The 13,129-nt window shown below is 38.4% G+C and overlaps 1 protein-coding gene across 5 annotated transcripts in view; it reads left to right on the forward strand.

Annotated features, from left to right (window-relative positions):
- The window catches only part of TRIQK (triple QxxK/R motif containing), a 211,048-nt gene extending 203,004 nt beyond the window's left edge, over window positions 1-8,044 (forward strand). For all 5 annotated transcript variants that reach the window (XM_089679672.1, XM_089679670.1, XM_089679671.1 and 2 more), the window contains one exon: window positions 2,578-8,044. In XM_089679672.1, the coding sequence (XP_089535798.1) occupies window positions 2,578-2,688 (111 nt within the window). In that variant the 3' untranslated portion in view covers window positions 2,689-8,044. The remainder of the gene's footprint in view (window positions 1-2,577) is intronic.
- Window positions 8,045-13,129: the final 5,085 nt, after the last annotated feature.

Consider the following 13,129-nt stretch of genomic DNA (forward strand, 5'->3'; position numbering starts at 1 on the left):
CATTTGTGGTTTGTTTGTATTTTTTTTTAAATTTAAGTAAATATTCATAATTTGCTCCTTTAATGCGGCTGTGCATTTATTTTACACAAGGGCCAAATAAATAGCAAAATTATTGAAAAACTTGTCACAATGCAAAAATCAAGACGATGCCTCAGAGAAACGTATGTTACAGTTGGAATGTTTTGAACAAATTTATGCCATTAGCGCTAAAACATGAACAGCCAGGTAGAAAATCCCAGCAGAACATAAGCAAATGTAATGAATTATTCATGATGGATCTTTTTTTTTTTTTTTTGTTAAACTGCAAATGGTGTTTTGAAGGTTGCTCATTTTTTATTTATTTATTTTTTTCTTTGTACGCCGTCATAAGATGTTTGTTAATGAAATGGACTTATATGAAATAATGCAAGAAATGGATGGATGGAACTGAAAACATGTATTAGAAATACTCAATTTAATTTTCTCTTTTTTTTTATTCTAGTGCCCCTTGTAAATTTACAAAGAGTGCTTCTGTGCAGTGTGCTTTACATAATGATTTTTTAAGTACTTAAAAAATATTTACAGTAATGGTTTTAAACAACATTTATTCATATGCGTGTTTAATTGTGAATGAAAAAAAATGTATATTTGTTTGTTGAATATGTATTTCTTACAGAGAAAAAAAAAGTATTATGTTATGGTAAAGACATTGCAGAATGATTTAATTTCTGTTACAGCTAGACTCCAGGCAGACATAAAGACACACAATAATGCAGCTCCTTATTCCTTAATCCATACTTAAAATTATGTTTTAATGAAAGTACCTGAATTTGACTTGGTATCAGTTTTGTTCTGTCCCTGTACAGCAGCAATTACAGTGGGAGAGATGGGGTAGGCTGGGAGTCAGTCAGGTTTGTGATTTTGCAAATGACAGGGAGCATGCTGATAGGAGGAGAAAGCAGACTTACAGATGAGTGTTTCAGCCTGCTACTTCTCCTATTACTATCCAGTCACAGGCTGGGAGAGGGACAAGACCTGTAAGTATTATTTAACTGCCTCCTGACCTGGCAGATTAGGCTGTGCTGTATGGCAGAGCTGTGTGAATCTCAGGATTGGTACAGAAATACGAATCCTTTGGCAGGTTAAACAGCTCCCATATATTTCACCAGTGGTGTAATTAGCAGATTTCCTCTTAAAAATGTCAGTGAATAATTCAGTAGTGTGCAGATCATGCAGCATTTCTTTGTCCTCCACCCCATAAAGCAGTGGTCTACATACTTTATCTGGTTGCTGTCCCCTTACCTTGTGGACTACATTCCTAGTTCCCCCATACATGCACACATCCAAACACATACCTTTTTTCTTGGTTTTAAGTCTATTGTAAATGTAAAAGAGATATATATTTCACAATTTAAAAGAGAAGTAGGGCCAAAGCTCTTTTGGCCCTTCTCCTATGGAGTGCACTTTCTTTTGCCCTTCAGTGACTCATTTCCAGCTGACAGCGGACTAAAGTCCACTATCTGTTGATGTCACTCAGCAGTTCCAAGTTCCAGAGAGATCCAGACTTTACAGTCAGGATACACACAGATGCCTGGACCAGCAGCTGGCTCAGCCTCTCAGTGAGCTGCTGAGTGCCTGAGCCAGCCTATCCCACCCCCTCCACAGCTCAGCGCTTCAGTGAGTACTGGAGGGGCAGAGGAGAGAGCCAGTGAGTGACAGTCACGGCTCTCTGCAGACTGAAGACCAATCTGAAAGATCAGCGGTGTTTGATTTCTCAGTCTTAGAGGCGGCAGGGACAGATGCAGCATTGGATTAGTGCTGCAGCCATTCAGGTGAGTATAAATGTTGTTTTTTTTTATTCTCAAACTTCTCTTTTAAAGTAGATCTAAACCCACTTACTATTTTTTAGCACTATTAATCGTTAACATTTTAACGTCATTTCAAAAGTTGGTTGCAATTTTTTAATATGCAGCTTTTATTCAAATAATACTAGCTGATCCTGTCATAAAGGTCCTTGTTCAGGGCACTTCCTGTTATGGGGTGTCTCTTAAATCTGCTCCAGTGTTGTCACCCAGTCACATGGACCCCTAGTGGAGTCAACAAGTAGGCATTGTGTACCATGGTCCAATGATTTCACTATCACTAAGCCAATACATGTAGAAAGGAAGTGGTTGAAGGAGATCAGCAGCACCGAGAAATAAAAAAGGATAAAAACTGTATTTTATTAAAAGAAAACATGGCAATGAATTGATATGCAGTATTTTACTACATGAATGTCATCCAGTTAGGGTTTAGATCTATTCTCTACATTTTGAAGACCTTAGCTGAAAGTAAAAGCTGTTAGCACTTACCCTGCATCTCTATCCCCTTCCCCAGTTGATGATGCCTATGCCTCTTGTTAGATGGCTCAGGCCCTGAGTTGTGCATTGTGTGGAGCATTTGCTTCACTCTTAAGAAGTTCAGAAACCTGCTAGGAAATTGTATGAGCTGGTATCTTACATTTGCAGCTCTTGTTTTGTATGTGCTAATAAGTCTTTACTAAAGTGCATAAATCAAAAAATTATTGTAACTCTTGTTCTTTATCTTTTTTTTTTTTAGGAGGTGCTCCTCGTGGTTATAGCCATTCTGGTCTTTCTTTTGGCCTTTTATGCCTTTTTTTACCTTAAATTAACTCAGCCTAAGGAACCCAGAGAAGACTCTGAGGACTAACGAGTGTCGGAGATATGAAGAAAATTGATTTTGTCATAGAGGACTCAGACAATGTGAATTCAGTAAAGATTTACTGTAGCTACACATTCCATTACTAATAAATGCTGAAAACATTCCTTGTCATGGGTAATATCATAAAAAAAAACAAAATGCACACTACTTGAATCAGCCATTATTAAAAGAGAGCTACAGACAACACACCAAATTCATTTGAAAACTAATGTAATTTTATTTTTGGATGCATTCTGCTGCAGAAACGCAAATGATCTATATACGTTTTGGGCCAATAACTCAGGTTGTCTGTTTGCCACAGAGTAATAGTTATGTACAAATTGCAGAAACCCATAACAACCAATCAAACATTTCTTACTGATCTGACCACCTTAAAGCGAACCTATAGATAGCAGTTACCTTAAGTACCTTAAGCAGGCCATAGAGTATGCAATTTTCATTCCTTCCGCCACAGTCAATGTTGATGGGAGAATCCGTTCCATATCCTTATTGTGTTCTGCTGGCAGGAAGCCTTCCCTCATGGCAGAACACAATGATTAGTTTTGCTGGCTATAGTGTTTCGGGTTATTGGGAAAAACCCAACAGGCTGATTGTACACAAGTCGATCAGTGGACTGACTTGTGTACAGCCAGGGTGCCTATACATGGATCGAAATTTGTCTGGTCCCTGCTGAACCAGCTGAATTTCAGTCCATGTATGGCTGGCTTTAGACTTTGCCACCAATTTGTCTTATTTAAAACCTACTACTAGGTATGGGGCACACATTGACATCCTGTTGCGTTCTAAGGTTAATTATATAGGACGCCAGTCAGCAGGCTCAAACCATTGCCACAGGTTGGGTATGAATATGTGTAGTGAGTGAGTTCAGCTTAATTTTATGGCAAAATCAACAGTTTTGCATTTGTTGAAATGTAGTTGGAAAAAAATGCCCACAAGTTCACCATGCAGCAAATTAGCAATTTAAAAAGTCCCTTTTAAAGCTGTGACATGGCTTTTTTGATCAACAAAACCATCTCACACTCTGCTGCACTGTGACCTTTTTTTGTCAACATCACAGTACCATGACCACCATGTCCGTGGTTTACATTTTTTTGTGTGTATTTTACAGGGAAAAACACAAATACACTATTGTGTACTAGTTCTTTAAAAAAAATCAGTTATTTTCTAAAATTGCAACAAAATACACCAACAAAAATTGCAAAAACACAAAAAACTACTCTGGAGCCATTTTAAGCTTATTGCAGATTTAAAAAATATCTTAATCCACTTTAATTTCAACTTCCCATTGACAATGCATTTTGCTAAAATGCTAAAACTTCAGCAAAGCAAAAACTGCCATTTTTTTATAGATCTTGGCGAATTGCAATATATACTCTGAAGTTGACTTTTAGGGTGCCCCTATGGCCCAGCATAAATGCCTTATTAGAGGGAAACAGTAAAAAACAATGGAAGAAAATCATTTGTGCATTTTTGTTATAACTTGGAACCTAGCAAATTGCCATTTTTACAGCTAGTATCAGGACAGCAGTGTCTAAAGATCTATAGAATAGCAACTGGACAGGTTAGCAATCCTTGAAGAAAACAGAGCAGCAGATGGCTTCGGTAAAACACCTTATGACATATAATGGGAAAAAAATCAGTTATAAACAATAGTTTGATCAGGACATATAACAAGGAGAAGCCTTTCCCAAAGTAACCTGGTCACATCTGAAGATGCAGGACACACTCTCGTTAGGCAGGCAGCAAGGAGAGATAGGAGCAAGGATGAAAACCTCTGGAGCAGACATTTAATTAAATCATGAAGGATAACATTTTAACATTATATCATTGTTCCAAAACAGCAGCTGCAAATGAATGGGCATGGCCCTGAAACATGTGGAGGTATTCTGTTACACCCAGGATAAAACTTCAGTCCCCATTTATAGCTGCTGTTTTTGCACAGGTTGTATTGTCTTCTTCCATAGTTGAATTCAGGGTCTGCTCCGGAGGTTTCCACCCTTGCTTCAATCTCTCTTTTTGTCAGTTGCCTTGTGGAGAGTGTGTCAAGCATCTGCAGAAGAGACTTTTCCAGATCACATGCCTTGATCAAGCCATGATTTGTAGGTGCAATTTTATTACAGTTGTGCTCAAAAGTTTGCATACCCTTGGAGAATTGGTAATATATTTCCATATTTAAAGAAAACATGAGTGAGCAGGCAAAACATATTTCTTTTATTTCTTAGAAATTGGAATTCATATTCAACTGTAGGTCATAACAAAATTGAACAATCATAAAACAAAACATGGCAACAAGTAAACAAATGAAATGACTCCTGTGTAAAAGTCTACATACACTTTGTTCTTAATACTAAGTATTCCCCCTTTTAGCATCAATGACAGCGTGTAGTCTTTTGTAATAGTTGTGTGTGAGGCCCCGAATTCTTGCAGGGGGCATAGCTGCCCATTCATCTTGGCAAAATGCCTCCAGGTCAAGTCTTTGGTCGTCTTGCAGGAACCACTTGTTTCAGATCTCCACAGAGTGGCTCAATGATATTAGAGTCAGGAGACTGATGGCCACTCCATAACCTTCAACTTTTTCTACTGTAACCACTGGAGGTTCAACTTGGCCTTGTGGTTAGGGTCATTGTCGTGCTGGAAATTCCAAGAGCGTCCCATTTGCAGCTTTTGTGAAGAAGAATGCAAATTGTTCTTCCAGTTCTTTCTGACAACTCAACCATGCAGCTTATTTTTGTTCGAGTATCCTTGTATTATGCTCCTTGAAATAACCACACCATCTTTTTCCAGGGCAGCCTATATTTCTCCTGAGGGTTACCTGTGAGCTTTTCTTTGTATCCCAAACAACTCTTCTGGCAGTTGTCGCTGCAATCTTTCTTGGTCTATGTAACGGAACCGACCCAGCCTGCGCTGAGTACTTCCGTTAGAATACCGCTTCCCTGTCCAAACACCAACAACAGACACCACAGCAGACCATACAAGACTAGATGACACCAGTCTTGAAGTAAACCAGGAGGTGGACTAGTTTATTTGAACACAGGTACAAAATATATACACTCAAGGGGACATTCCCCCTCCCTGCATAATGACACAGGGCGGGGCAATCTACATTTAGTAAAAAGAGACACACCAACAGACAGTCCCATCAGAAGGGTGAGCTGCTGGAGACACCCCCCCCCCCCCCACCAAGCCAATACACATAAACACATACATCCCATAATAGTTTGCTCCCAAGCCAGACACACAATAGAACAATGGCATGCAACCACATAACACCAAACAATCCACAACCCCAACCCCACCTATCTCCTACACATGTATACACAATATTAGGACAGATCACCCTCTACCCCTAACAGGCACAGGGTGACTTACATATAATAGGGATATTGGGAGCTAAGAGAGGGGTCTCCCCACCTCTCCAAAGTGAGCTGGGTTCCATGGGCCCCTCACCCAAAGTGACTCCTATTACAGTCTACCTGGCCTTTGCTTGGTATCAAGAGATCCCTGAATTTTCCACTTCTTATTAAGTGACTGAACAGTACTGACTCACATATTCAAGGCTTTGGATATCTTTCCATCATTATAAAGTTTCATTACCTTGTTATGCAAGTCTTTTGACAGTTCCTTTCTGCTCCCCATGGCTAGATATCTAGCCTGCTCAGTGTATCCATGTGAGAGCTAACAAACTAATTGACTAGTTATACACACACACAAATTGCAGTTTAAAAATCAACAGATGTGGGAAAGAACCTTTAATTGCCATTTTAACCTGTGTGTGCCAAACATTCCAGGATATGTAAACCTTTGATGAGAGCCATTTTGGTGATTTCTCTTATCAATATGAATTAAAAAAGGAGCCAAACAACTGATAATAAATGGCTTCATATGATTACTATAGGCAAAACTTTTTCTTTCATTTTGGATAGAGCAAGGGAGGATGATGACCCTTGTCTGATTTTTTTTTTTTTCTTCACCATCTGTATCCGATTGTGGGGATTTCCCATACAGGAAGTGAGAGGAAATCCCTGCAAATTAAGGGAATTCCTTTGGGACCCCAAGATCACCAGATCTAGTATCCCCATTAAAAGGTTTCCCCACTATTATTTTTCTTTTCCCATTGGAAGATTTATTTTAAATGTAGGAAAACCTGTCCAATCAGCACTGTTCTCCCTCTGATATTCCAGCGTTGAAGGTGTGTGCAGCACACACTTTCCTATCACTGCACTATAGAAAGTTGTATCATGCCCAAATATCCAAAAGCAATCTGTTGACAAGGACCATCTTATGACCTTGTTTGCGGCATATTTCTGGCTACATTGAGGAACCATCATCAGGTTCGCAGAAGGGACATATCAAAGTTTGCAGGGTGACAATGCATAATCTAAATAGACCTCATCTAGCGGTTTTGATCAACTTGTCTTTTAAGATTGACATTTTTCATACAGCATATTCCAGTTAATGCAAACTTTTTTAAATGCAATTTTCAAGGACTTCCAAGACTTTTTTTTTTTTAATTCTCAGCTTAACCCTGAACTGTGCACTACTCCCATATGGTTAAACACATACAAGAATAGTACCATATGAATAGTGCCTAAATAGAAATTATACTGCATTTTTCACACCACATTGAACTTTGTGCTATGATCTTCATTGGTAGCTTCATAGCAAAACCTGTTTCTGTATATCGCTAGACACTGTAAACTCTGTGATCTGAGCAAAAAGTGAACCCACCCACATTTTACAATCATTTTAGTCGTTACAAATCATAATCATTGCAAATGTTTACCAAGACCTGAATTTCATTACAAGCAATTGTGGAGCTCATATTTAAAATACACATTCAGTTTTGTACTGAAAAAATCTTTGTGGGTTCCCCCATCCCCTTCTACCTGGAATTTTTCGCACAGAGATCCATACTGAGCTGCTCAGTATTTCAACATTCTTCGACTGGATACCTGTGCTGCAGTGCTCAGTTGCAGCAAATTCCATAAAGATGAATAAGAGAGATAAATATACCAAGCTGCAATAACCTATTGTGTACCTAGTGGTGAATTTAGTTTGTCTGGAGCTCTACTTTAAGCATTCCTGGTCTGATTTTCCTTTTTTCCTACATAAACTTGTTAATAATGAAGTACAAAGTAGAAGTCTTTCAGGGGGGATTATTTTTCAAGTTTTGATTTTTCTGGATGTGTGCCTAATATGTTGATTTGGGAACTTTATTATAATTAGTGATGCCATGTTTTTAATTAAAAGCATTTTCAATATGACAGATTCTATAGACATGATTTTCTTTTTAAATGATGCTGTGTTGTTTTCTATTCAATACATATTAAACAATTTTGCATTATTCATTGGTATGCAGAGTTTGTGTTGTACATGGTAGCATGTCACCCTGGGGACAACACACGCAGGTTGATGTGATCTCACTCTCACCTCTAGAATGTAAAGTGGGAATGTGGTAAGTGGATTATGTATTCTGAAAATAGGAATGGGTGAAAAATGGAAGGTTACAGGAAAATGATCATGTATATTAATGAGTACGCATTTTGAGTTATCTTATGTAACAATGTCACTGCTTTCTTTTTTAATTTAAAACATTTTTCAGATTATTAAATGTTTTTGCAGCACATTTACAGAAATATGCAGATGGTATGACAACATATAGTGCAACAATAAAATAGTGTTATGGATACACAGAATGGAGAAATCAATACACATTCAAAGTTTAAACAGAACTCCAGGCAGTTTTTTCCCCTAAAATCTATTGTGTAGAAAAAAGTTTACTCACATGAGTACCTGCCCCTACCCCTGAATCTCTAAAAAACAGGAAGGGAGAAAATTAGAGATGATGGTTTGGGTGAGGGTAAGATTAGGGGTGAGAGGGCCAGGGAAAGACTGCTAGGTAGGTATTGGTTTGAGGTTTAAATCATTCCCACACACCTATACCCATCACCACCCCACATTCCTGGCCAGGCATGCCCCAGTAGATAAAAGTCCAATCACCTCTCTGTTCACCATACACTAAGCCTTAACCCTTCATACCTAAAGGTAAAAAAATCTTAAAGCCTAAGTAAAATTGTACAACTTTGCCATGTGTTAGTAAAACTGTACTAGCATGGAGGAACACTTGAAATATTTTTTGGCCTCTTTTAACCCCTGCTAATAACTATTATATTTACAGTTTACAGTACATTAGTGTGATGGTCAGTAGCAAGAATTCACCTTGCATTTGTTGTTAGCAAGAAGAATCCCCTCTTAGATATGGCTAAAAAGATCATTGGTGTCAGTAGTTAGTCATCTAAGAGGTATAAATTGCTCAAGGAACCCCTAGCAACCTTTGGAGGAACCCTGATTGAGACGCATTTCTATTGCCTGTATAACAGAAGCCTAAAATAGGAGGTGACATCTCGTAATTCTTATTTGACAGATTAGATGCAAAATCCAACTTATCTTAAAACATATCTGGGTGACTGAGCTTTATAAAACTAGAAATTCAGCCCTGTTTAGTGTGCACAAGTTCTTCCATCTCCTGAACAAAGTTTTAATTGTGAAACCCGTTCTTTCAAGGCTTGGCTGTGAGGTAATCTCCAGTATCAAAGGGTCATATATAGCCATTTATAGTGGCTTCTGAGGGTTTTCTGTAAAACAAGGTACAGAGCCTTCTTGAGCATGTAAGAGAGAGATTTTGGATTTACAGTGTACATCTGCCCCTATGATGTTTGAAGAGCTAAGTGATCAGCTGACCAAAATGGTTGGATTTTTGGGCAGGACCAAAATATGTAAACCAGTGAACCGACCTCATTTGATCAACGCCAGCAACTTTGTGGGATGATTTTGTTGATTTTATTAAAGATTTCACATGTACTTATCTTTGATAAGATCTTATATTTATTTTCTTGTATACAATTGGTTTGTAAACATTTGAGGGCAAGGGTACATATGTCTTGCCATCGCTCTTCTGCGAATGTAATTTGGAGGTCCCTTTCCCATTTGTCTTTAAAGTGCAGGCTATTAGTTTGACTGGATCTTCTCAGTAATACACATATAGTCATGTTTCTCTTCACTAAGACTATGGATTCAAATTCTATACTGTCTTTTTTTGTATGCTGAGACTCTATAAGAAGTATAATACTCCAAGGAGAATGTTAATTTACTAACTGTCATTTCTTCAGATCTAATGGTTTTAGCCAGAGTTGGGAAATCAACCCATAATAGATGATCAGGGTCAGAAAGGAGACTGATCTCAAAATAACTTTTCTTTTATTTGTAACTTTGAATTTTAGAATTAATTAGCTTTGAATGAACTTTGAATGTTATAATTAAGAGTGGCATATTTCATGTAATTTATCTTTAAATTTGATAGCCTGCAATATAATTCAAAGGCTCTAATCAGATGGAGTAGAAATTTGGTTGGCTTCGTTGTGAGTATTAGCATTTTATCTGCAAATGCTGCTACGTTGTGTGTTGTTTTTTGTATAGTCAGACCTTGAATTCACTGATGTTTTCTCATTCAGTGATGTTTTCTCATCACAGGGATAATATGAAGGACAGAGCACACCCATATCCGGTGCGCTTTGCAGCTTGCTTGTGCAGCCTTTGTGACACTATGTGGTTAACCTTAACCTTTGCAAAATGAAAAGGAGTTAGAAAATACTGCTTACTTCCACCCCTTCATTTTATTTTTAAGTCTACTAGCCATTAACACTGCAAACACATTGTTTAATGCTATTCTGTCAAATGGCTTTTCTGGTCTTTGGACAAGAGGATGTTTATTCTGTGCAGTCTGGACCACAAGATGACTACTATGGCTTTTGTAGAATTATCTTGTTCCACTTTATTAGGGACAACCCCACCTGGTTATCTGTGATTCAAGTAGTGAAGCATGGGAGAAGGCGGTTTGACAAAATCTTAGTGAACAGATTAAGGTCTATGTTGAGCAGGAAGATTGGCCTGTAATTGGAGCAGATATGGATCTTTCCCCTTTCAGAATGATATGTGTCCCAAGTGTATGGAGTGGAAATGGATATATCTAGCATGTTATAAGCTTTGAGAAAATGCTTTTCTTCAATTTTTTCAAAAAGCTTGTAGTATTGGGATGGGAGTCCATAAGGACCTGTAATTTTGCCTAGTTTCAATTGTTTTATTGTAGTGTGAAACTCCTTGGTTTTAATGTGGTTGTCTAATAGATTGGCTGTGACATCATCTATGAAGGGCATTTCAGCCCTAGGAAATAAAAATTCTATCTTTTGCTTCAGCTGTATGTGATCGAGTGAATTATGTGAACTTCGAGACATTGTATTCCTGGAAGGCTGTAGAAAATTCTAGTGGTTTACTTGGAAAATGCCTCGTCCTGTACTTGTTGCTCCATATAGTAGCCCTAGCCACTTTCTAACCAATAAATTATCTCCCTTGTTGCCTGCTTCATAGTAAATACTATTTTGCAATGATAGTGCCCTTTGGGCTTTTTTGTGCAAAAGTATCCTGTCTAGTATCTGATAACTCTGTTAGGGTTTTTTCTGCTAGAGTTGATGTGTCATTTCCAGGCGTTTTATTTTCCACATCAGGGTATCAGTCTGTGATTGCTTTTTTTTCTCTCTTTTAAGTCTGGTGAATGATTTATCCCCTTATTTGCACTCCAAGATACAAAGCAGGGAGACTCCTGCAGTGGAGTTGGTTGAGAAGAATTATTTTAAGGTGCTGATTATTTTGCAGGTGAAAAGCTGAGTCTCCAGTTCTGTTATTTGAATTCTGTAATGGGGGTTCTATGGTTGTAAATATCAAGGAATGATCAAAAAAAAAGTCCTATGAAAGCTGCCTTCAGTTTAATCCCTTCATGACAAAGGTAAAACAAATCCTAATGCCTGAATACAGTTTTGCAACTAAAACTGTACATACCATCTCAACTACAATACATGTATCCAAGTGAATTATACTATGTTTTGTTTTTTCGGGACAAGTTGGGCTGTCATTTGGTGGTAAATGGTAATGGATATCTCCTGAATTTTTTTTTTTATTATTTAGGATCAAAGAAAAACTGGCCCAAAATAGCATAAAAGAATACTTTTTAAATGTAACTGTATATTTCTTGCCATTGTTATAATCTACTATTAGAGAGCAACCCAAAATAAATACTCCTACGCCTGGTGATCAAAGCGATCCCACATATGTGTATGTTATTTGTTGTTTGTACCTGTAGTAGAGCCCACAATCCATGGTGCACATTAAGCTTTTTTATCTTACCTAAAGCACGCTGGCACTGATACCAATTTAAAAAATGATCTTTTAAAATACACTTGCCTGACCTTTTACCCTGGTCTTGACTCTAACTCTGACACTAACCTAAATCTAACTCTGGTCTAGCTATTTTATCTCTTTTTTTTTTTTTCTTTAAACACACTTTTGTTTACATTTTTCTCTTCTGCCACGGAGAAAAAAATACAATGAATCTTTCTCTCCATGTAGAGGAGAAAATTAACACAGGGGCAGGCTGCACAGTGACTGATAACTGTGAAAGCCAATCAGATGGCATCACAGTGATTAGGTGAGCCCAGCCTCTGCTGGAAGTGTGATATATATGCATATGATATATGCTGCCATTTACCTCTAAACTCCTAGAACGCTTAGTCTACAATCGCCTGAGCTCCCACCTCACCGACAACAACCTTCTTGACCCTTTACAGTCTGGCTTTCACTCACTACACTCCACTGAAACTGCCCTACTAAAACTCACTAATGATCTACTAACAGCTAAAACCAATGGCCACTACTCCGTACTTTTACTACTTGACCTCTCTGCGGCTTTTGATACGGTTGACCTCCTCCTCAAAAAACTCCACTCTCTAGGTCTCAGAGACTCTGCGCTCTCCTGGTTCTCCTCCTACCTATTGCAGCGCTCCTTCAGCGTTACCTATAACGCTGCCTCCTCCTCTTCACTCCCTCTTTCTGTAGGGGTCCCTCAAGGTTCTGTCCTTGGACCACTTCTCTTCTCCATCTACACCTACTCCCTTGGTCACTTGATAAACTCCCATGGCTTTAAGTACCATCTCTATACTGATGACACACAAATCTATCTTTCTACCCCTCACCTCACCCCTTCAGTCTCCTCTCGCATTGCTAACCTACTAAGCGACATATCGGCATGGATGTCACTCCACTTCCTCAAACTCAATCTTTCCAAAACTGAGCTCTTAGTATTCCCCCCAGCCCGTGCCCCCTCCCCTGACTTCTCCATCAAGATCAATAACACAATCATCAGTCCCTCCCCTCATGCCAGGGTACTAGGTGTAATCCTAGACTCCCATCTGTCCTTTCACCCCCAAATCCAATCACTGTCCAAATCTTGTAGACTTCACCAACGCAACATCTCCAAGATACGCCTGCTCCTAACCACGGAAACCACTAAGCAACTTATTCACTCCCTTGTTATATCTCG

Source organism: Staurois parvus, unplaced genomic scaffold (genome assembly GCF_062004578.1).
Source record: "Staurois parvus isolate SC_StPar_1 unplaced genomic scaffold, SC_StPar_1.0 ptg000230l, whole genome shotgun sequence".
NCBI classification, from domain to species: domain Eukaryota; kingdom Metazoa; phylum Chordata; class Amphibia; order Anura; family Ranidae; genus Staurois; species Staurois parvus.